Raw genomic sequence first — 24,008 nt, forward strand, 5'->3', positions numbered from 1 at the left:
CTGTGTTCTAGTCTCATCTCTGGCACTGATTTGCTGCATGAGCTCAGGTAATTCACTTAAGCCTTTTGTATGTTTCCCTATCTGTAAAACAGAGTTAATTTTACTTATTTACCTAATTGGAAGGAGTCTTGTTATTAATTCACTATTAATGAGTGAATAGTGTTTTGAAGCCATAAAATGCTACGTGTTATGCAATTAATTTAAATAGTGACATGCAGTTGTGAAAATGCTCAGTGTGCAGTGCTGAAGGTGACCTCAAGCCATTTCCTGGTCCCTGGGCTGTCCAGTTTGCACTGCTCCAGCAGCACAAAGAAATCAGATGAATGGTGGTTACTAGATCCTGGTAAGTCTGACACCCATATGTTTAAAGTCAGCTTCTGGTTTTGTTTTTTTTCCTGAAGTTTTATCTCCAAAAGACCCCCCTCCACTCCACGTGGTATTATTTTTAGGCCTGCAGCCCAAGCCTTGCCAGCCCAAGACAGTTGACTTGGGCTCTGAGATTCACTGCTGCGGGTCTTTTATTGCAGCATAGACATACTCTAGAGGCCCAGAAAGATTTATCTCTTCAAATTTACTATCTGCAAGAATAAGTTTGCAGAGGAAGGGGCCAGGATGTCTTTCCTTGTTGTAAGTGCCAAAATCATGAATCTTCACACACGAGAGATGCTCTCCTTGAAAAATAAAAGAGGCTTCAGTCATAATGAAATACAATTTCCCCCACAAATTTCCCTGTCTTGACTGAATAGAATGCCCCTAACTTGGGCTGTGACAGCCCTGACTGAGTTTCTGTGTTATGTTCAAATGGGCAACAGCTGAATTATAACATTTTTATCACTCTTCAGTGTTAAAACTTAATGAAGTATAACTATTTAAGACAGGGGTCACATTTTTGAGATACTGTATAGCATGCTCAAGTGTATCTTGCCTAAACACGGCCTGCACACCCTTTGAATAGCTCATATTCACTGCTATACCATCTAAATTCAGGCCTACCAATGCTGATTGGAGATCTTCTCTCCTGATCCTCACAACCCCTAAAGCTGCTGTTATTCTTATTTGATACTATCATCTGGCTCAAATCCCAAGTCTAATGTTTCAGTGAAAATAAAGGAAGTTTTCCCAGTCCATGTCTACAATTACAAGCTTACAGCTGTACTGACACAGCTGTGGCACTATAAAAGCGCTCATGTAGCCCCATTATGCCAGCTCTCCCATCGACATCATAAAACCAGCTCGGTGAGTGGCATAGCACTGTCACACTGTGCTTTTGTTGGTGAAACTTTTGTCGGTTAGGCAGGGGCAGCTCCAGGCACCAGAACGCCAAGCGCGTGCCTGGGGCAGCAAGCCACGGGGGGCGCTCTGCCGGTTGTTGCAAGGGCAGCAGGCAGGTTGCCTTTGGCGGCATGCCTGTGGAGGGTCCGCTGGTCCCACGGCTTTGGCGGACCTCCCGCAGGCATGCTGCTGAATCCGCGGGACCGGGGACTTCCTGCAGGCAAGCCACCAAAGGCAGCCTCCCTGCCGTGCTTGGGGCGGCAAAATACCTAGAGCCGCCTCTGTGGTTAGGGGCACAAGTGCTGACTTTCCAATGTTCCGGGGGTAGCTTGACCCCCAGCTCTGCCCAAGACCTGCCCCCACTCCACCCCTTCCTCCAAGGTCCCACCCCTGCCCGCCATCTTCCTGTCCCCTTCTCCTCCCCCACCCCCAACCTCTTCCCGTCCCCAAGCATGCCGCCTCCATCGTCTTCCCCCTCCCTCCCAGCCTTCTATATGGCTGCAAAGGCAACTGATTAAAGCCATCTTTGGCCTGGCAATTTGAAGAGTATTCAAAATCTCTAAAAAAACTGAAGCCATTTTTCTTTAATGGCTGTACAATGATGTTTTGGTGGAGTAGGGCTGTTCGTGTGGGGAATTGGGGAAGAGCAGGGGTGTCTTTAGTGAGGGACAGGAATCCTTTAAGCTGTAAATGAAAGCCAGGCAGCAGGGAGGGGGGTCAGGACTGTGGCCCAGGGAGCGGGAGAAAAGGACCTCGGCCGGCGGAAGGAGGGCAGGTCAGTTTGGGTTTTGGGGCTGTGTGGGGCAGAATTCAGGGTACCCCCCCTCCTAGCTAGATCCAAGCACCCTGAAAGCCCAGAAGGACTGGATGAGGAGTTGCTGAACTGTGCCGCAAGCTCTGCTGTAACCGTGGGTTCCTGTGTGTCCAATAAAAACCTTCTGGTTACTGGCGGATAAAAGTCACTGTGGGGTCCAACAGAGGATGCAGGGCCGGACTCCGCAGACTCCCGTGACAACTGGTGCAGCGGAGGGAGATACTGCACAGAGATCCACCCGTGGACGGCGTTTTTTTTTTCTTCCTGCATAAGTGACTGGGGAGCATAAAAAACGAAGGGTGTAACCGCCTGGTAGTGTGTGCCAGTGAAGAAGACTTTGGCAGTAAACAGGGTCCCGGGGGACTTGGAGTGAGCTCCCAGGGGCGGAAGGAGTCTGCAGCTCAACCCTGGCAGAGAGGTGGTGACCTTTAAGATGGGCTGGTGCACTAAGGGTCCCCCTGGAAACCGTGGGGGAGCGGCGAACACCCGACCTGTGAGTGACCAGGCAGGAAGAATGTATGCCAAACGGACAACGGCGCAAGTGTGACCTGCTGAGTGTGCAAGCAGAGGGGGCTGCACACGGGGAGACTGACCAAGGACCAGCTGATTGACCACCTAGAGCAGGGAAGACCAATGAATGAACAGAGCCCTGGCTCTGAGGGAAACAGCCTGGGCATGAGCAAGCACAGGCACCCGTTCTGTCCACACGCTCGGGTAGTGGTCAGTCGCGGCGAGGCTTTCCCGAGACCCCCCCTTCCTAGCCTAGGGGAAGGGAGGAGAGCCCAGCGATAACCGAGGGCACCGTGACCCCCCGGCCAAGCAGGGGATCCTGCCAGCGAACTCTCACCCCTCAGCAGGGGATCTCCCGCGACGGCTCGGCATAACATGGAGTGGAGGCAGCTGGAATATGGGAGCCTGAGATGGGAGAGCTCGAGTTAAAGAGGCGCAAGAGCTGGAGAAGAAAGGCAAAACAGGGCGTAAAACATGAGCGGGGAGGAAGAAGGAGAACCAACGTAACTGAGGAGACCAGCGCCGGTAGAAGTTGGAGAGGAGAACGGAGAAACAGCGTAAACACATCGAGGGAGAAACCAGCGCCAGCGTGAGCTGGAGGAAAGGAGAAACAGCGTAACATGAGCTGGAGGCTGGCCCAAGCTGAGAAAGCCATGAGGCCCCTGGCTGCGCTGAGTGAGGGGGGATCAAGCCTACGACAAGAGCTCGATAAGGCACTTGGCTGCCCCGGCGTAGGAGGGGGAGGACAAAGTACCTTCCTGACGGCCTTGAGGAATGCTGTGAGCTGCACGGGGTTGGGCCCTGCAGACAGGATCTCATTTCTCACCGCGCCTTACTGGACTCCACAGCCATGGAGTGTGTACAGCCGGACGGAAAGGGGGGAAGGGTGGCTACTTACCGAACTGTTCAAAACAGGCCCGCTGCGGCGATTTTGGCTTGATCCTCAGATGTACCGAAAATGTTCGGGAGTCAGCGTAAAACCCGTGAGGTCACATACTCTACGAACTGGTCAACCAGGCGGGGCAGGGGTATGCCGCCAAGTGGACGCGGGGCCCAAACTAAAGAGACCTGCTTGACCTATTCATACTGGACACCTGTGGAGGCAGTGCCCGTCTGACCCTGAGGACTGTGGTTAGGGATCAGAAGCGGAGAACCCAGCAGCACGCAGGCCAACTGCCGACCAATTTGTGGACAGCGGGCAGGGATGGGCAGGAGGAGTCTCGAAGGCGAGCAGGCTGCTGCAACGCCAGGAGAGAGATCATCATGGGACCCGCCAGCGGGCCTGAATGGAGAACCCCCCCAAAAGGGGAACCATCCAGCGTCAGGTCCCTCCGACCCACTCAAGGGACCCCGAGGACATTGGGGCTGCTATCATGTGGCCAACGAGGCCACATCGGGCCACAGTGCCCAAGCTCAGGATAGACCAAGCAGACCCAACCTGTCAGAGGGGACTGGGTAAAAACCAATCGGAAGAAGGGCTACATTCCGGGGAAGGGGGCTTCGGCAACATACCACCTGTGAAGGAGGGAGGAGATCCCCAAGTCAGCTCCTCTGGGGGCTGGATGCTCCAGCCTCGGGTTTTGTTGTACCAGGGGCGCGGGGCTGGCCCTCCGAAGAGTGCCTTGTTTCGCCCTGGAGGTAGATGGGAGGGAGGTCACTGGTAACTGGGACACGGGCGGCAGAGGTGGACGCTTGCCCGGCCCGAGGTGGTGGCCTTCATCAGGATTGGATGGTGCCCCCGACAACCTACCAGACCCTGATGGCGTGGGCGAGGACCGCATTCAGGTGCGCTGTGGCGAGAGTACATCTGGAAAGTGGGAGCGCCAAGGGCCCCAATAAACGTGGGCGATACAACCCACATTTGCCCACAGACGTGCTTAATGGGGAGGGGACCTTTGAAGACTGGCCTAGTAGGCACTCAGAGTGCCTGGTCGTGACTCGTTAGTCAGAGTCGTCAAAGGGCACTTGCCACCCCGACAAACTGGGAAGGTACTCGGCCCCGAGGTGCAGGACCTAACCTGGGGGGGGGAACGCCCAGAGGCACGGCTCAGAAGAGGCGGCAGCCCTCAGAACAAGCCAAGCAAGAGGAGAAACCGGTCTCCCATCCCATGTCCCCAAGCTGCTGAGTTCCAGCCGAGTATGGCAGAAGATCCTCCTGGCGGAAGCCCAGGGACGGGCTTGACCTTAGGCGATACCAGAACCATAGAGGAGAGGTTGCAAGGAGAGGTTCCTGTGGGAGAGGGGTTCCTCTGTATGAGATGGCTTCCCCGCAGGGGATAGTAGTCCATGGGGGATTCAGGAGGCAGCTGGTGTTCCCAGAAAGTTTCGCCACAAGCTGCTGTTACCCTGCCATGACATCCGCTCATCGAGGGACACCACGGAATCCGAAGCGCGCCAGGCAGAGCTGCTACAGAACTTTTACTGGCCTGGGGTCTTTACCCATGTCCGACAGCGTACTGCCAATCCTGTGACCTCCTGCAGAGGGGTGGGGAAGGCCAGGACAAGGGGGAAAGCGGCTTGAGGCCTCTACCCATCATAAGAAGACCTTCCAGAAGGGCCAGGGACATAGTGGACACTCTCAGCCAAAGACAACCTGTCAGGGAAGAAATACATCCTGGGGTGTGGATTTTGCCACTCGCATCCGGGCGGGGCCTTTCCTCTATCGAAGCAGACACAGTGCAATGCGCTGCTGACAATTCAGCCGGGTGGGTTCCCCAAAGGGAGGTCTTAACGGATCAAGGGATCCAACTTCATGTCGCCCTGCTCCGGTCCTTATTGCAGAAATGGTGGGTCCAGCACAACTGGGCCTCAGCGTATCAACCCCAGTCCAACGGGCTGGTGGAAAGGTTCAACGGACGACTGAAGATGATGCTAAAAACATTTATGAACCGAGCACCGCGGATGTGGGACAGTACTTACCTCAACCTGCTGGTTTCACAGTACAGAAGGTACCAAGGAATTGACCGGTTTTTGCCTTCCAAACTGTTGGTATGAAGGGCGAGAAATAAGGGGTCCTCTGGGACCTGATAGAGATGAAATGGGAGGGGAAAGCCCACTCCGAGGGAGACAGTCAGTGTGAGTATGTCCTGCCTTCTGGGAAAGACTGCCCAAGCTGCATGGGCCTGGCCAGGGAGAATCTGCCCTAAGCCCAGAGGAAGCAGAAGGTCCTGGTATGACCGCAAGGCCCGGGCCGGGCTTGGCCAACCAGGGATCAGGTGATGGTTCTCATCCCCGTGAGGAAAAAACAAACTCCAGGCTGCCTGGGAGCCCTTCAAGGTTATTCAAGCAAGCTGAATGAGGAAACTAGTATGTGGTGGAGCTGTCAAACCGGGGACTCCAACTGTTGGTGTACCCATGTGACATGATGAACCATCTATGACGGGGAAATGTGGAGGCTGGCGTGGGTGGACACTGGAGGGGCAAAGAGAATGACCTTTAGGGATCTATCATTCCCTGGGACAAAAGAGTGGTTCCCCCCTGGAGGTCGTTCCCTTTTTTTCCTGGGATTTTTTTTTTTTCAGCTGATCCTGGCCACAGCATGCTTGAGATCAGAGGGGTGCTGCTATCTATACAGACTGCTGTTTTCCAACAACCTGGATGCCACTATTGACTGTCCACAGGTGGAGGACTGGGTCCATCCCCCTATTAAAGATGGCTTCCCCGTTTCGGGTCACTGGGATAAAACTGCCAGGATCTTGAAAGAGAGGTAGTGAATGCTGGCTTTGGGGGGTGATCCAGCAATCTTCCAGCCCTTGGGCTCGCCGAGTGGTGCTGGTCCCCAAGAAGGATGGGTCATGCGGTTTCTGTGGGACTATCTAAAGGCTCATGCCTCACCGTATCTGATGGCCTACCCCATGGGCCAGAGGCCTGAACGAAGCTCCTAGACAAAGCTGGGAGGTGCTCGGTAACTCACCACCATGATCTACCAGGGCTACTGGCAGTGCCACTGGACCGCAGTGGAGCGTCCAGCTGAAATCAGCCTTATCCACCCCTCTGGGGCTCACAGTTTCGACCCTGCCCTTTGGCTCAAGGGAGCGCAGGCGCACCTTCCAGCGCCTGGTGGATCAGCTACTGAGGGGGATGGAGAGTTTTTGCCGTGGCCTATATTGACGACAATCGCATCTTCAGCCGACCTGGAGGACCAACGTGTCCCAGGTTACACAAGTCCTGGACCGACTCCGGGAGGCTGGGTTAACCATAAAGGCTTGAGAAGTGCAAGGTGGGGATGGCTGAGTACTTACCTAGGCCATCCGGGTGGGAGAGAGCTCCTGAAGCCGGGAAACCAGCCAAGATGAGGTGATCAGAGACTGGCCTGCTGCCCAAACCAAAAGCAGTCCAGCCTTATTGGGGGCAGGGTACTATCGACAGGTTCGCTTGCCCCCACTTTAGTGCCGTAGCCGGCCCCATCCTGAAACTTGTTGCAAAAGGGGAGGCCAGACAAGGTGATCTGGAACCGAGCAGTTGCCGGAGGCTTTCCAAGCGCCTGAAGGAGGCTTGTTAGTGGCCCAATTCTGGCGAACCCAGATTTTGGACAACCTTTATGGTGTTCACCGACGCCTCAGACCGGGGACTGGGGGCGTGTTAATGCAGGACGATGGAAAGAGGGGAAGGAGACACCCCATCGGACCTGAGGCAAAGAAAGCTTGCACCGGCCGAGCAAAATACGCGGCCACGGGAGAAGGAATGCCTGGCCATGGTGTGCGCCCTTAAGAAGCTAGAGCCAATATCTCTTTGGGACACACTTCACCGTGTTACCACACGACACATCTCCCCTGAACTGCTGCACCCAGAATGGGAAAGAGCAACGCCAAGCTCCTGAGTGAGCCTATGACATGGATGTGTCCATGTGAAGGGAAGTGTCCAACTTGATAGCGGAACGCCAATTGTCCCGGAGAGGGGCCTGAACTTCCCACGTCACTGGCGCAGAGTGACCCCAGGCTCATTCAGTTTCCGAAGGGGGGAGAATGTGAGGAGTAGGGGCGTCTGTGGTGGGGAATGGGAGAGCAGGGGTTGTCTAGGTGAGGGACAGGAATCTTTAAGCCTGTACCCTGAGCAGGCAGCGGCGAGGGGGTCAGGGAACCTGTGCCCAGGGAGAGGGAGAAGACCCCAGCCAGCGGAGGAGGGGCAGGTCAGTTGGGTTTTGGGCTGGTGGCAGAATTCAGGGTATCCAAGCTAGACTCGCAACACCCTGAAAGGCAAGAAGGACTGGACGGAGGAGTTCCTGAGTGTGCCTGCACAGCTTGTGTAAACCTGTGTTCCTGTTGTCCAATAAACCTTCTGTTTTACTGGCTGGCTAAAAGTTCATGTGGGGTCCAGGAAGAGGGGTGACAGGGCCAGACTCCCCCAGACTCCGTGACAATGTTAAACAAGGTGGCAAACTTTTGGTTCTTCTTATGTTGCATTTTTTGGCAGAGTGCCTCTCAACTAAAAGTCTCCACCCCTTTCTTGGACCCAGACTTCAGATTGTGCAGAGAGGGTCTCTCTGCAAGACCCTGCCATGGTGTGAGAGAATTGGTGCTCGTAAGATCTGGGTATGCAGGGTCTCATCGATGTCTGGATATAGGAGGCATGATGTGGTGCAGAACGTACAGGAAGTTTTTTCAAGATGGCTAATTTTGGATAATACAAATTACCTCAGCTCTTAGTAGAGTTCATAAATTCTCTCAAAGGTCCAATTGAGTTAGTTTGGAAGCTCCAGGGGTGTATAGATGCACCATCATATTTGTCTGAGTCCAGGTTTCACAAACTACTTTAATGATCTCTTGTATACCTCTAGAAAAACTGCCCTCTCTAAGTGAATGGAAGCAAGGGTTCTCCCCAGTATATACCATGGAGAAGAACATCCCCTTAAGAAACAATAATCCAGTGAATCAATTTTCTTCTGGGAGCTTCCACAGGAGACCATATCCCATCAATATCACCTTCCAAGACATAGCTGCATCACTTCTTTACATCTCTTTATGTATCCACTTTACTTTTTTTTCCCTTCTATCTTTCTGTCTCATTCTCTCTTCCCCTGCTCATCCTCTCTCCTTCTTTTCCTTTCTTTATACTACTAGTATTTTATTTAACTTTCAACTTTGAAGTTTTAGGTATCAATTTAAGTAACCCACCAAAGTAGCAACAAAGTGTGGTGAATAATCCTTTTGGCTACTATATTGATATTGATTATCTTTCTACGCCATGACATTTTTAATCCTTCAACGGGTGATCAGTGGGGGGGGCGGTTTGGTGGTGTTTTGTAACCAAGTACTCTTTCTGCATCTGTATTCTTCAATTTCTTTTTAAAAAAAACATTTTGTAAATTTCCTGCTTTTTAAATGTTTATTTACTTCCTTGCATTTTAATTTCTAGGCTTTAAAATGTTTGTTCTGTAACTACAATGTTCTCAACATGTGAGAATATTGTAGTTACAGAAAAAACATTTTAAAGACTGGATGATAAATATAGGTTAAAGTTTTTTGCCGGAAGGTTTAAGGCTATGTCTATACCAAGGATCGGCAACTGGATTTTAGGTGTGTTGCAAGTAGGTAGCAGAAAATGAAAACTTTAGGGTACATACTACCCTGTGCTGGGAAGCTAAAAACAATGTGCGAGAAAATCCCTCAAATCTTCAGTGGGAGTAGGTGTGAGCAGTGATTCTGCTGCATTTTCCATCCTGAATACCCAGTTGAGGAGTAGCTGCATTATGTGACATGCTTCTCTCAAACCCTGATGGATTTCCAAACATCAATTCACTTAGCAGTTACTGCTAGATAAAAGTAACTCCCCTTATATTAAAACACAAACCCATTGCTCCAAGTGTAGATTTCTGTGAAGCCCCAAGTTAGGGGTTGTATATTAGTATGCTGCAATGGGAGAGATTCAAGAGCAGGACACAGGCCATGGGCTTCTGCATGTATGCTTTGGGTCTTTGGAAATGTCTCAAAATCTGTGTGGATCTTGGCACATCTATAAGTTTTGTAGGTCAATCCCTTTTCTAGTTCCAGTGCTCCCTCAAATGGAACTATTCAGAAGAAACTTCATAAGATCCTTGCACAGTGTTCTGCCTCCTGTGTGGGAACACCTGCATAAGAGTAGGATATGGCTCAGTAATTCTAAGACCCTTTTGACACACTAGTTGTTAAGTTCTATAAAAATGCCAGGACTCAACATAGCTGAATGGTATATAGAATTTGGTGAAACTAGTGAGTTAATTATCAACTTAGTAATAAAACAAGGTTTTAATTAAATGGATGGTCTCACTTTCTTGACATGTAAGATTAAAGGCTAGGATATTTTGCTGAATGTATTTGTGATTCTTATGATATTGTATACAGTAATAGTATGTCATTTATATTTTCTTGTATTCTATTGCCTGTCATAGCTGTCATTTGTATCTTCCTTTTTCCCTGCTTCCCCATATCAAAAGTTTTCCATGAGATTTGTGATTACTACCCTCAATTCAGCATGCTGACAGTCTGTTCAATATTAGGAGGAAGATATGTAATGTCTTATGTAATATTTTGAGATGGCAGAAAAAGAGATTCACACTGGGCTCTGTCACCTCTACCAGTCTTTTAACATGTAATTACACTTGACAGTACAGTACTCCTCCCCCCTCCCTCCTGCCCCTGAAATGCTGCAAGCCATCTGGTTGCCGCGGCGGGAGGAGGGAGAAGGCGCTGATCCTCGGGGTCTGCCAGCAGGTGGGAGGCGCTGTGAGGAGGGGAGGGGGTATAGGGAGGCTGCCAGCTGTGGAGAAAGCAGGCAGCCAAACAACATAAGAGTGGAGCATTGCACAACTTTAAATGAGCATGTTCCCTAACTGATCAGCAACATAACAACAAAACAATGTTAACCTGGACGACTTAAAGTGAGGAGTTACTGTACCATAATATATGTAGCAGTAGCTAATTTTCCATTGTTGACATTTAAATAATAAGGCAATGCACTAAGTAAAAAGTGCTAGGAAAAACTGAATTAAAATATTGTTCAGATCTCAACTTCAACTGCCTTTTTTCCCCTCCCTTTTTACCTCGTAATGTATTAATCCTTCTGCTGTTAGTTATCTTTGTAACCGTAGAATTTAATAATATACCTCACTTTGAGGACATATAGTTTGGAGAAATATGCTATTCAAAATAAGAACCTGATCCTGCAACAGAACCAATGAGACTTACTACTGTGAATTCAGCTAGATTATAGAAAATACAATACTTGGTAGTACAATAAGCGTTTACGGAATCAGGTCCTCAATTTGCATGCATCATTTTGTATTGTTAAGTATTCATACATACAAACTGGACTTAGTAGAGGCATTTGTTTACAATAAGCGTTTACAGGATCAGGTCCTCAATCTGCATGCATCCTTTTGTATTGTTAGGTATTCATACATACAAACTGGACTTGGTAGAGGCATTTGTTTTAGCAGTGAAATGCTTCACTGCTTCAAGCACTTCTATGAAGCCTTAGTTTCAACAATCCATTTACAAAATTGAAAATGTTCTTCACCTTCAGTTAGACCTTCTAGTCCTTGGCCATCCAGTAGACTATTTTTTCTGAACTGTTTTCTTTCTAACTATTGTCTGTTCAAGTTAAAGTGTAAGACAAAGGAATTTACAGTGTGTTTTTGTATAGAGCCCAGGAGTAATGGTTAGCAACAAATTTATAAAAATAATCAGTTATTGATTTCAGCTTATTGCAGTCTTCTTCACCCACAAATCCAGGTCTGCCTAATTTTAAGTTGCTAAAACAGTAGACAGTAATAATATTTTACATTTGTCGAGCATCTCAAAGAAGCCCAGAGCAGTTTTTTATAGACATGTAAAGTTACGTGTGTAAACCTCAATGGTCTCTCTTACATGAGTAAAGTTACTTATATGTCTCTAGAGGATCAAGCCCTATATACTGCACAGTGGTGTTTTTCTTAAAAAAAAACAACAACCCACGGAGTGGTAGTAAAATTTATCTCCATTGTTTACATTCTAAGAATAAGGAGTATCACACACACTGCAGCATAGCAAATAGCAACACTTTTTAATGGTTCTAATTGTGCTGGTACATGTAACAGCCAGGGCCGGCTCTAGCCATTTCGCCGTCTCAGGCACAGCGGCACGCCACGGGGGGCGCTGTGCCGCTCGCCACTCCCATGGCTCCGGTGGACCTCCCGCAGGAGTCCCTGCGGAGGGTCTGCTGGTCCCGCGGCTCCGGTGGACCTCCCGCAGGCATGCCTGCGGAGGGTCCGCTGGTCCCGCGGCTCCGGTGGACCTCCCGCAGGCATGCCTGCGGATACTCCACCGGAACCGCGGGACCAGCGGACCCTCTGCAGGCACGCTTGCGGGAGGTCCACCGGAGCTGCCTGCCGCCCTCCTGGCAACCGGCAGAGCGCCCCCCACGGCATGCCGCCCCAAGCACACGCTTGGCTCACTGTGGCCTGGAGCTGGCCCTGGTAACAGCATTGAACAGATTTTTTTAAAAGATATGCTTTAGATCAAAAGGAGTTATTTGAGGGTAAATTCTATGGCCTGTTTATATAGGAGGTCAGATTAGATGATCACAATGGTCCCTTCAGGCTTTGGAGTCTATGAATCTATTAAATGCAACCATGTCTGGGGTGGAGGCAACAGTTAGGTGGAACAACTGCTACATTGGGGAAAGATAGCAGCATCAGAGCAAATACCTTTACAGAAAGTGGGCTATGAGAGTTTAAACACAGCATTAGAAAATTTCATGGATTTTAATCAACCTACACCTACTGTATCCTTTGGGACATGGAAGTAAAAGAACAGAGGTTGTGGGGAGGAATAGCTCAGTGGTTTGAATTTTAGCCTACTAAACTAAGCGTTATGAACTCAAACCTTGAGGGGGCCATTTAGGGAACAGAAGTAAAGATCTGTCTGGGAATTGGTGCTGCATTGAGCAGGGGGTTGGACTAGGTGACCTCCTGAGGTCCCTTCCAACCCTGATACTCTATGATTATTGGTTGAGTGGTAACATGTACATGATAACTTTGCCATGCAGCGAGAGCAGGTGTCTTTGCCTGTTTTCCAAAGCAACTGGTGATTTTGGGTCGGGTGCCTAACATGAGACCTGCTTTCAGAGGACTGGGGTTCAGCAGCAGGACCCTTCAGAGTGTAAAAAGCTGGAACCCCAAATGCTTTACAAAATGTCGGTCCCTGCCCCCTGCTACTAACGCTTTCAGGATGGGCTGGGGTGGGCGCCTGCCTTGCCTGCCCCGTGGCTCCAGGGGCAGGCGCTCGTGCGGGGCGCCTGAGTCCTAACGCTACGTATCTCCCCCAGGTCATAGAAAAGGGCGCTTGGCTTCCTAAGCATGTTGCTGGCCCAGCGGCACATCCGTCCCGCAGAGCAAAGGCTGACACGGGGTCTACGGGAGCGAGTGAGGTCACCAGCTCCCCCGCCCTCCAGATTCTGGTCGCTGCGGCCAGACTCAGCGAGCGAGGGAGGGGAGCAAAAAGTGGTGGCGTAAGCCCAGCGCTACCCTCGGATCTGGGCTTTCACCATACACTTGGCCTTTCGCTCCAGCAAAGAACAATCTGAAATTTAACAATATCCATGTTTATTCAGTCCAAGCAGGCCGAGTTACTCAAGGTTTTAGAAGGCCGCAACTAAACCCACCCAGGTTATCTGGGGCGAATCAGCTACTGCTAATTATCGCCCCGCTCAACGAGAACAAACTGTGGCACCGGGCATTTCAGAGAGGGTGCGGGGGATTCCCTATGTTCGCCGTAAAATGCCTGGTCCGTCCGCCGCTGGCTATGCTGGGAGTTATAGTCTTTTGCCCTCCCATCCCTTCCAGTTTTCTGGGTTTATTGAGATTGTCCCGCCTCCTAGAACTACAATTCCCAGAAGGCCGTGGGGTAATCCCGTCCACCTACCCAAGTCTTATCCTCTGTGACTACGGCCCCCAGACGGCACCGCAGCGCTGTGGAGGGGAATGGGAAGGAGAATCCGGCCGGAGAGGGAGCGGGCTGCGGCTGCGCAGTTCGCGGCTTCCTGAGTGGCTGGCGGTGGCGGCCATTTTGTAGTGCTGCCTCCCTCTCTTGCTCGGACTGCGGTGTCGGGACCTGGCGCGGGGGCAAGGCGGAGCGAGGGGAGCTGGGGCCCGCACCTTCCCTTCTCATTGCGCGGCGGAGCCCCCCCAGCGCGCCCCCCGGAGACGGCTGCGGACGGCCCTCACGCCGTGATGGAAGACGACGGGCAGCCCAGGACCCTGTGAGTGAAGAGGGAGCGGGAGCCGGGCAGGGAGTGGGGGTCCGGGGGGGCCTGGCCAAGAGCCGCCCCCGGGTGGACCCGGGGTTGGAGGACGCCGGGGACTAGCGGGAGGATATTGCGGGTCGGGAGGGAATTCAGAGCGTGGGGCGGGACGTGCTGCCACAGCATGAGGAGCCTGGCCCGGGGAGGGAGGCGGATATTGACGGGAGGGGGGGTGGGGGGTGAGGAGAGACCGCAGTCACTGGACAGAGGAAGGGGAAAGTGGATGATATTGACGGGAGCTGGGGGCGACCGAGATTGCAAGAGGGAGGGAACAGGAAACTACAGAAAGTGGGAAAGGGGGGAGGAGAATTTCTGGGGGAGAGAACACAACCTGGAAGGAGGCAGAGGATATGGGTGGGGTGGGGTTGGGGGGCGAATGGTCCAGGAATTGGAAGTGTGGGAAGGGAGAGGAGTAAAATACCGACAGGGAGGAGGATCCAGCAACTGAAAGGCAAAGTGCAAAAATTTAAGTGAGGTAGGAGGAGGAAACTAGTCAGGATGATACTGACTTTGGGAGGGAAGTGGACAGTCAGAAGCCGTGTGAGTATAGAGGGAGGCCCTGGGGAGATCCTGAATCGTGAATGGGGTGCATAATCAGTGGCTGACAGTTTCGAGGAGGGGATGCACCTTTTTGTACTCTTAAGGCTAAGGGAAGAGCAGTAAGATAGGCATGTACATATGCCTGCTTCGTTATTGTGACTAAACCCTCCCTTCACTTCACCCACCTGAATTGTATATGTGGCAGAAGAATACCCACAACTACTCCAAGGTAAATGGATTCCTCATGGTTCTAGTTTGTGGTGTCATGAAAGCGATGTTCATTGTTTCATCTTCTTTCCTGAGGTGAGGTGAAGACTGTTGTGAAAGAGGAGTTCTTTCCCTAAAACTGGGTGTTTAGAAAAGTCATTTTTTTTCTCCAGTACATATATAGTATGTTTTTTGCTATACACTGTCATAAGAAATCACTACATCTTGAGTTTTGTGTCAGTGTATGGTGACTTACTTACAGCTTGAAGATTTCCTTCTAAGCAAATGAGCTTAATCTTACAAAAATTCCTTAAAAATAAACAAATGTGAGCTTTTGAGTTGCTTAGTTTGCTAATAGTCATATTGAAATATGCTGTGCTTCAGTTATGTTGGAATATTTTGGAAAGTATAAATAGGCACTCTTTATATGCGTTTTAAAAGGTCTATATATAAAATAAGTTTTATTCAAACTATTTTCAGTTAGTTTATAAGTCAGCTCCCTCTGCCACTTTTGTGAAGAGTAGTATCTGCTATATCAGGGGTTCTCAAACTGGGGGTCAGGACCCTTCAGGGGGTTGCGAGGTTATTACTACGTAGGGGGTCGTGAGCTGTCAGCCTCCAGCATTAATAATGGTGTTAAATATATAAAAAAACTGTTTTTAATGTATAAGGGGGGGTCAGAGGCTTGCTGTGTGAAAGGGGTCACCAGTACAAAAGTCTGAGAACTCCTTTACTATATGAAATACAAAAGACTCAGACTGTGTATGTGGGCAAGAAAGAGGGTGCCCTTTTGCCTGCCTTGGGAAAATAGCTTTGAAATGGCCTTTGGGGGCTAATTTGCATTGTTAAGACACTTAAAAATGCAGACTGAGTTGGAATAAAATTGGTCTCTAACCAATTTTATTTTTTTAGGTGATAGTCTGTCTCTTTCCCTCCTCTTCCCCAATCCACAAAAGTTGTATATGATAATTCCTGATTTAGCATAACAATTACTAGGTCTGCCTTTGCTCTTTGAGGTGCGTACTTTGAGTCCTTCTACCTCAAATAACTTTTAGAAATGGATATTGACTGCCTAAAGGGACTTGGAATTCACTTATGACAATGGGGAATAATCTTAGGGATTTTTTTTTTTAAAGTGAGGGAAGGAGAAAGAGTAAGGTGCACAGTGAGGTTTAATTTAGTTTATTTGTAATGAATTAGATATCCTCCTGACTTCCCCTCTAAAAACAAAAAAACTTCTGAGAAAGTTAGAACTAGGCTAAGTTTTAAATGTGCTCTGACTGCTGCTGCTGTCAAGTTCTGGTGCTGAGTTAATAGTTTGTACTTTTGATTGAGGCATCAGGAAGTGAACTAGTTTAACCCTTAGCCATTTAATTACAAGATTACATTTGTGCTAAGATGTCTGAAATAACACCTCAGAAGAGCTGCAGAAGAAGATTGAATAATCACATATGATTATATCTCTGCTTAATTTTTGAAGTTAATATACAGTAAGTGCTTTTCTTAAAATACGAAGAATTTTCTCTTGCATAATAATATCAATAAAATCCTGCTGTAGAATTGCTTAGACATTTCAACACCTCTAGCTTCATCTGAAATACCAATAATGTTTTTAAATTTAGGATTCTCACTTAAATGCTCATCTTGTTTTTTTTTATGGTTGCTGTATAACATTCATGCCTTTTTAGTTGAACATGATGCTCACTGACATCTAGTACCAAATAGTAATGCACATTGAACTCTAATTGTTTTTAAAGTAAGTAGTGGGTATTTTATATTTAAACCCAATTGATCAATTGTATAATCACGTGGTCAATAAAATAAGTGTCACGGTTCTGTGCCCATGTGGTATTTCACTTATCAGAGATAATAGATCTCAGGAGTTCTCTTCTATTGCCACACTGGAAAATACTGTACATTACTATTTTTTCTTCTATAGACATTTGCAAGTTAGGGATCAAATATTTTAAATGGAAAAAAAAACCCTAAAGGCATTAGGTCCTAAGTAATTGTTTTAAGTTTTAATTGCCTACAGTATTAACTTATTTTGCCGTATTTCAAGTGGTATTATATTACCTTCTGGTGTTTAATGACTTTCTTAATGGTTAAAAGTATCTGAAATACTAGAAATTTAAAGACCATTTAACCTCTCACAGCTCACAGGCTTTTATATAAATCTGAAAAAAATTATTGTTGGCTCACTTGTCAGAGGAAATGGTAGTATTTTGATAAATTGTCAGCTTATTTTTATAACTCAGCATAACATGGCAGTATCGTAAAGAAGAGAGAACTATGTTTACCTCTACAGTGCCTCATGTAATGGTGTCTGGATTCTGATCAGAGTCTCTTCTTATTAACATTATATAGAAAGTAACAGCAAAAAAGTACTTTTGAATTTATCCTCAGTGCCACATTGGTTGAGACTGAAATCAGTAATAAAATATATTACACTGACAAAAAAGCAATACAGTTTTTGAGGCCTCAGAAGCTCTTCTGGTAAGAGTACTTTAGAACTTTCATATCAACAAGATGTGTTATTAGTAAGTTTTAGTTGGAATCAAACTTACTCTTGTAAAGTCTGTCAATCCTTATCCTTCACAAGCAATAGACATTGAAGTCTATTACTTTGATTCCCTGGGAAGCTAGAATGTGATTCCTGCCAATGATCTGTTCTCTGACTTGGGACTGCCCTTTTTGCACACTAAAGTTGTTAATTCTCCATATTAGCAGTTTTGGAATAGTCACCACGGTACACAAAGGTGTTATATCACCCACTATGCCAAATTATGTATTTTGGAATGTGGAATCTGATCCATGGGGCACTGAGCTAAAACTGTTAAACTTTGAATCTCAAACTTCACTTAAAGCTAAGTCTCGTAGATAAAGGTAATTTCTCTTCAATTGAAATTTTTATAGTACAATATGGAATTTCTAAAGCATTTTCTTTTCTCCTGCTGCTCACCAGCAGTATCTGTGAGATGATGCCATCTGACCAAGTCAGAGAGTTAGAATTTATGTGAAAATTTCATCATATAACTTACCCCTTTTCTTACCCCTCCCCACAAACATTCAATATCCTCCTTTAAGGTAGAACCTGGAAGAACTTTGACAGGCCAAAAAGAAATAGCTATAAACATAGCTGTCCTCACTTGCCTATTGTACAGTGATAAAAAACGTCACCCTCATAGAGTCTTTTTGATCCTCTGCCTAGTTGGTTGATGTACTCTGCTGTTAGGATTTTTCTTCTACTAGCTTAACAGGATCTGTGAACTTCAGATATTGTTTCTTGGGGCTGGTTTTCACTACGGGGAGATCCACACTGCTGCGATCAATGCATCGGGTCAATTTAGTGGGTCTAGTAAAGACTCGCTAAATCGACCACAGAGCGCTCTCTGGTTGACCCTGTTACTCCAGCTCTCTGAGAAGATTAAAGTGAGTCGACGGGATGCAGTTCAGTGAATACACTGGGGTAAATCGATATAAGCTACGTCAACTACAGCTATGTTATTCACAATCGTTCAGTAGTACAATGTCTTGGACTTCTGGTATCTGGTCTAGGTTTTTAAACTATGCCTATCATTGTAGTATGTAAGTGCCACGGTTTTATAGAAGGGAACACACCATACAAATATGTCAGTGTGCATGAAGCCAGAGCATATTGATGTCCCATGAATTAAGGAGACAGCCTAGAGAGGTATAATAGGTGCCTTTCTCTATTGTATAATGTTTCAGTTTTGCAAAATCATACTACTATCCTGTGGTTATAATAATATAAAAAGTGGAAGACTTTGAAAATGGTATTTTTAAAAGCACTTGCTTTGCTGGAAACATCATGTTGCATAGTTCTGCAAGCTTAGTATTTTATAGTCTAAATACATAGTACAACTTTTAAACTATACACAATTTATGTTAAAAAACCTTTCTAGGCTGACTGCATGTTACAAGTAGATGTTTCTCTGGCTGTTGTGAAGTCACAAGTATATTGGCTTGCCACTCAAGCCAAGCTGGTGTTTTGTGGCTTTATGGAGAGTGGATTTTGGTAACATAAGACTTCAGTTCCAAAGGTGCTGAATGTCTTCCTTATCCTGGTTATTTGGGATAGTCTAGTACTTCACACCAAAGTTGTTTGATATTTGTATTTTGTTTTAAATCATCTTTGAATATATTGGGGGCAGTGCTAATATTAAGTACAAAGACTGCATAAAATGTTAAAGCTAAATCTTGATCTTTAACTCCGACTGGTCCAAACTTGTATAGGTTTGCATGGCCAAATTGTTCATGTAGTTCTAGAAATCTGGACTCTACAGATATTGCTATGCTTATGTTATTTAACATTATATTACAGATTGGTCTGAGGGTACATCTACATTGCAAAAACAAACAAAACCGTGACATTGAGTGTTAAATCATGGGTTAGCTGACTTGAGGTAATGGGGCTTGTGCAAAAGGGCTTAAAATAGCACTATAGACGTTCCTGTTTGGGATGGAGCCTGGGCTCTGAAACCCAGCTCCAGCCCTAAAGGGAACATCTACACTGCTATTTTTAGCCACATAGATTGAGCGTAAGTCAGTCTAACTTGGCTCTGAGACTTGCTTCTGCAGGTTTTTGGTGTTTTTTTTTTGTAGTATAGATGTACTTGAGTCTACAGTACTGCAGTTTCAGAATGGTAGCAATTTAAGAATAGTGTTAAAACTGCTTTTGTCTATTTTTTTTGTAACACTGAAAGTTGAAGGAAAACACTGCAATATAGAGTGATGCAATTATCTGATACGCATTTAGGGAATTTTAAAAAACTTGCTCTTAAGCCAATAAAGCAGTGGTCCCCAACCTTTTCGGCTGGCAAGCGCCAGCCAAAGGACCACTGCGGTGGTGGAGCACCCGCCGAAATGCTGCCGAATTTCGGCAGCAACGCCTCTCGATGACGCCACTTGCCGTTGACGAGAGGCGTCCCTGCCGAAATTCGGGAGCACCGCCTCTTGATAACGTCACTTGTCGACTGCAAGCGGTGTAATCGAGAGGCGTCTCCACCGAAATGCCGGCAGGTACTCTCCCGAGGGCCAGGATGCAGGCCCATTAAGATGCTCCTGCGCCCATGGGCACTGCGTTGGGGACCACTGCAATGAAGCATTACACTTCCTTCAAATCTAGGAATTAGTTGACCCAGGGTTGTATTGCTTTTTTCCATAAGGAAGCAGCCTACAAAATGGCTGAAACATGAGTTACAGCAAGTTCTTAAAAATCATTATGCAAAAGGTTTAGTAGTTATGTAAACCTACCTTCAGTCCTTTTTGGAAATTTATTAAATTAATGTGGAGTAAAGCTTATGCTAATTCCTGAAGAATGATTTTTCTGGTTTCTTGCCAGCATGAAAGAGAGAGTATTTTGTATAGTTTTTGCACAGTATTAATATACACTTTGGAATGATGCTCTTTCTGATCTTTTATTGTATTGCAAATGTCATCTTCCCTCATTTCTTTGAGACAATAGAGATGAAGCCAAAGTGACTTAATTGTATTTACTATTGTGTTTGTGCCATGCAGTTGATGAGTGTGGACTGTGTACACCATTTGGGAATGTGTTAGCTGATACTGCTGCAGCTCTAGCAGAGGAAACACAAGTGCTCATTATGTAGGTCCTACAAAAATAATGGTTGTTTCTTGAGAAGGATTATTTTATTTATAATCTGGAGGGTTTTTTTGTCTGATTCTAGTAACATCCTTGAAGGTTAAATTTTGTGTTCAGACTATGAATAGTCTGCAAGTTTTTTTAAACATTAAACATTATTTAGTCCAGGGGTGGGCAAACTACGGACCGTGGGACCATCCTGACCAGCCCCTGAGCTCCTGTCCTGGGATGCTAGCCCCCAGCCCCTCCCCTGCTGTCCCCTCTACCCCACAGCCTCAAATCACTCGCTCCATCACCGCCGCCATGCTCTGGGGCTATGAGCTCCTAGGGCAACGTAGCTGCAGAGCCTGGCCTGACCTGATCTGGTGCTCTGAGCTGGGTGGTGGCGGTGAGGTGGCCCGGCTCCAGCTGGACGGTGTGGCTGTAGCGCCGCCAGCCACTGGTGCTCCAGGCAGTGTGGTAAGAGGGCAGGGAGAAAGCGGGGGTTGGATAGAGGGCAGGGGAGTTTGGGGTGATGGGCAGGGGTCTGGATAGGAGTCAGGGCGGTCAGTAGGGAAATGGGGTTTAATGGGGGTAGGGGTCCTGGGGGGCAGTCAGGAAGGAGGGGGTATGGATGGAGTGGCATGGGACAGTCAGGAGACAGGGAGAAGGGGTGGTTGGATGGGGGAGGGGTCCTGGGGAGGCCATCAATAATGAGAGGAGGGGTTGGATGGGCTGGCGGGGGTCATAGGACAGGGAGCGGGGGTGTGTGGATGTGGCAGGGTTCCCAGAGGGGCCATCAGGGAATGGCGGGGGAGGGGGGGTTGGAAGGAGTTGGGGGCTGGGCCACGACCCACTCCGCTAACCATCCCTCCGTACAATTTACGAAACCCGATGCAGCCCTCAGGCCAAAAAGTTTGCCCTCCCCTAATTTAGTAGTTTTTTTTTTAATTAAACTAATTTTTGTATGGCATATATTTATGTACACCTCCACCTTGATATAACGCTGTCCTTGGGAGCCAAAAAATCTTACCGTGTTACAGGTGAAAGTGCGTTATATCGAACTTTCTTTGATCCACCAGAGTGCGCAGCCCCCTCCCCCGCGAGCACTGCTTTCCCACTTGATATCCGAATTTGTGTTATATTGGGTTGTGTTTGTTTGTGTAGCTGGCTGCTGTATATTTTTATATATGTGTGTGTGTGTATATATATGTATGTAGCTGGTTTATCTGGATATCTTTTTTTAAAAAGTTGTTTGGTGAAATTTATTCTAAAATGTTGTGAACCATTAGTTTCTGATAGTGAGTTTTCCCTACTGTATATAGAATTGACTTTGTAAATATGCATGCATATTCTAAATGGGAAAGTTTATATCCAGGTGATACCTTAAAAAAGTTATTCAGGACCCCAGTTAAAATTTAAGACCTTTTGAGAGATCAGAGAAACAAATACTTTACTTTCACAGAAACAGTAATTAACAAATGCTGTTTTGAAACCTAAAAGGTTTTCTCTTGATTTAAATCTGTGTGGTACTGGTGCAAAACCAGTTAAGTAGGTAGGGTTGATTTCAGCGCCACTGGAGTAGAAGACTGACCAATAGGGAACTATAATATTGGCAGAGTTTTTCAGGCTTTTCAAAGGTAATAAACAGACAAAAGGGAGTAAATGTAAGTGTTTAAAAAGTGATTTTAGAGATAATTTGGTGTTTCTCATTTGTTAGTTGAAGGAAGCAACTTTTCAAACAGAATTTAAATGGCTTTCACTTAGTGTATTTCTGCCTTCATTTTTACTCGTATGAATTAAACTTTATAGTGAAGTTTTTTGAAAGTGATACGTTAATGCGAAATGTCTGTGATTTAACAGGCACACTTGAATACTTATAGTTGGATGGTATTGTGATACTCTTAAGTTGTAAATATACCTAAATGATGTGAGTGTTACTTCCTCCATATTGGAGGCTTTATTGACAAACAAACACACTGAATATCTCTGTACAATTTTTACATATAAATTCAGTTCTACACCTGTGCATTTAATTACTGAAATTTGATAATTCAAATTAGAAAATGTAGGTTTTCATCAGTTTTTCATGACATGGCTTTATTTTTTATGGAAGTGAATTCCAGATTCTCTAATAGCTTTCAGTATTGAAGAAAGTAGATGAAGTTTCTTGTTGGAGTTTGAGTAGGAAACTTTTTTTGACCTGAAATTGACCAACCGATACACTTTTAAATTTGGAATTGTCATGAAGGTTGTGTAAGTACTAAAAAGTTCTTAAGGCTTTAAAAAAAAAAAAAAAAAAAAAAATTGAAAAGGACAGTGTAGTAGTTGGTATGAGAATCGCTTTTGGTCAGAACTTGGAAGAGTGTATGGTGCATGTGTACTTTTTTTTTTAATACACTTACCCTCCCTCTAGAACTCCCAGTCACCGCAACAGACGTCTGATGGAATACTCCTTGTCTATACTACCTTCTAAGTTATAGTGCTTGTTTGTGGGTGTGTTGTTTTTCCCCAAATGACTAGATGTAATAGAACCAAAGAATTGAGCTCTCTAATTATGAGATAACTTGTCATCTTCACATGTGGCTGAGTTATATCAATAAAATATTAAGGAATATGATGTTGGATATATAAAAGAATAATTTTTTTCCTATCCTCCAAAATGGTGTTAGGCAGGTAGTCAGTGGATACTAAAACTTGATTTTAAACATCATTCCCAATTTGATTGCCTGTTCTCCCTTTTTGTTGCTACTGACAAAAGTAATACTGCTATGTACTATTACATGTCTATTTCTAGTTTCATGATCTCAGTTGCATTGCCAACCTTATAATTTAGGAAACATGTTAATTTAGTAACTGTGAATAAGTTCATATGCAAATATTGTAAAGTATTTTGTTCAGTGTGGGATATTAAAAGGAGGTTTTACATAGAAATCATATATGTTCAAATCTATTATAAACTTGAAAATAAAGTTGCTGGATTTAAAATGTTGTTTATTTCCTTGTGTAGCTATGTAGGAAACCTCTCCAGAGATGTGACTGAAGTACTTATACTTCAGTTATTCAGCCAGATTGGACCATGCAAAAGCTGTAAAATGATAACAGAGGTAAGGCCTTTCATTTCCAAATGGTTTCAAATATAGCATACTGGTTTTGCATAAAAATGCAGAAAATCAGATTGGCTGCATATCTCTGCAACCCTGGTGTATGGTAGAATGTAGCTTCCTAAGCAAGCTGTATTTGTAAAGCCCTGCACAGATACAAATTTATATCCAAAGATCCGGATATAAATTGGTATCCATGGAACCACTGGGCTCTCCCAGGAGCAGTAGCGGTGAAAGGAGCAGAATGTGGGGCTGCCACTCCCAGGACCCAGTGCCCTGCGCCAGCAACTCCTCTCCTCCGTACCATCCCCAGCCCTGCCCCGGCCCTTCCACGCAGCTGCCTGCGTCTCCTATCTGGGGGTGTGCATGCCACTTGAACACGAGTGCAACCAGGAACAGCTGCCGGTGAGCTTGGTACCCGCCCTAGTAGGCATGGATAGGGGCAGTACAGCTGCGCTGAGGAGCCGCTGGCCCGGGGCGCTTGCTAATGGAAGCAGAAGCCCCATGTTCTGCTCCTTTCGCTGCTGCGTTTCCTGTGAGAGCTCTGCAGTTCTGAGGATACTGATTTATATCTGCGGATATCCGAATCCATGATGTCATAAACAGATAGCTAAGGGTTAATGTCTCTTTCACCTGGAAAGGGTTAACAAACAACACCTGACCAGAGGACCAATCAGGAAACAAGATACTTTCAAATCTC

At 46.5% G+C, this 24,008-nt stretch overlaps 1 protein-coding gene across 2 annotated transcripts in view; it reads left to right on the plus strand.

Moving 5' to 3' along the window:
• Window positions 1-13,583: 13,583 nt before the first annotated feature.
• The window catches only part of TIAL1 (TIA1 cytotoxic granule associated RNA binding protein like 1), a 28,660-nt gene continuing 18,235 nt past the window's right edge, over window positions 13,584-24,008 (plus strand). Inside the window, exons 1-2 of one of the 2 annotated variants that reach the window (XM_075072508.1) lie at window positions 13,584-13,810; window positions 23,215-23,311. In XM_075072508.1, the coding sequence (XP_074928609.1) occupies window positions 13,782-13,810; window positions 23,215-23,311 (126 nt within the window). In that variant the 5' untranslated portion in view covers window positions 13,584-13,781. The remainder of the gene's footprint in view (window positions 13,811-23,214; window positions 23,312-24,008) is intronic. The other variant, XM_075072509.1, reaches the window with a different exon arrangement.

The sequence above is a fragment of the Chelonoidis abingdonii genome, chromosome 15, assembly GCF_003597395.2.
Source record: "Chelonoidis abingdonii isolate Lonesome George chromosome 15, CheloAbing_2.0, whole genome shotgun sequence".
NCBI classification, from domain to species: domain Eukaryota; kingdom Metazoa; phylum Chordata; order Testudines; family Testudinidae; genus Chelonoidis; species Chelonoidis abingdonii.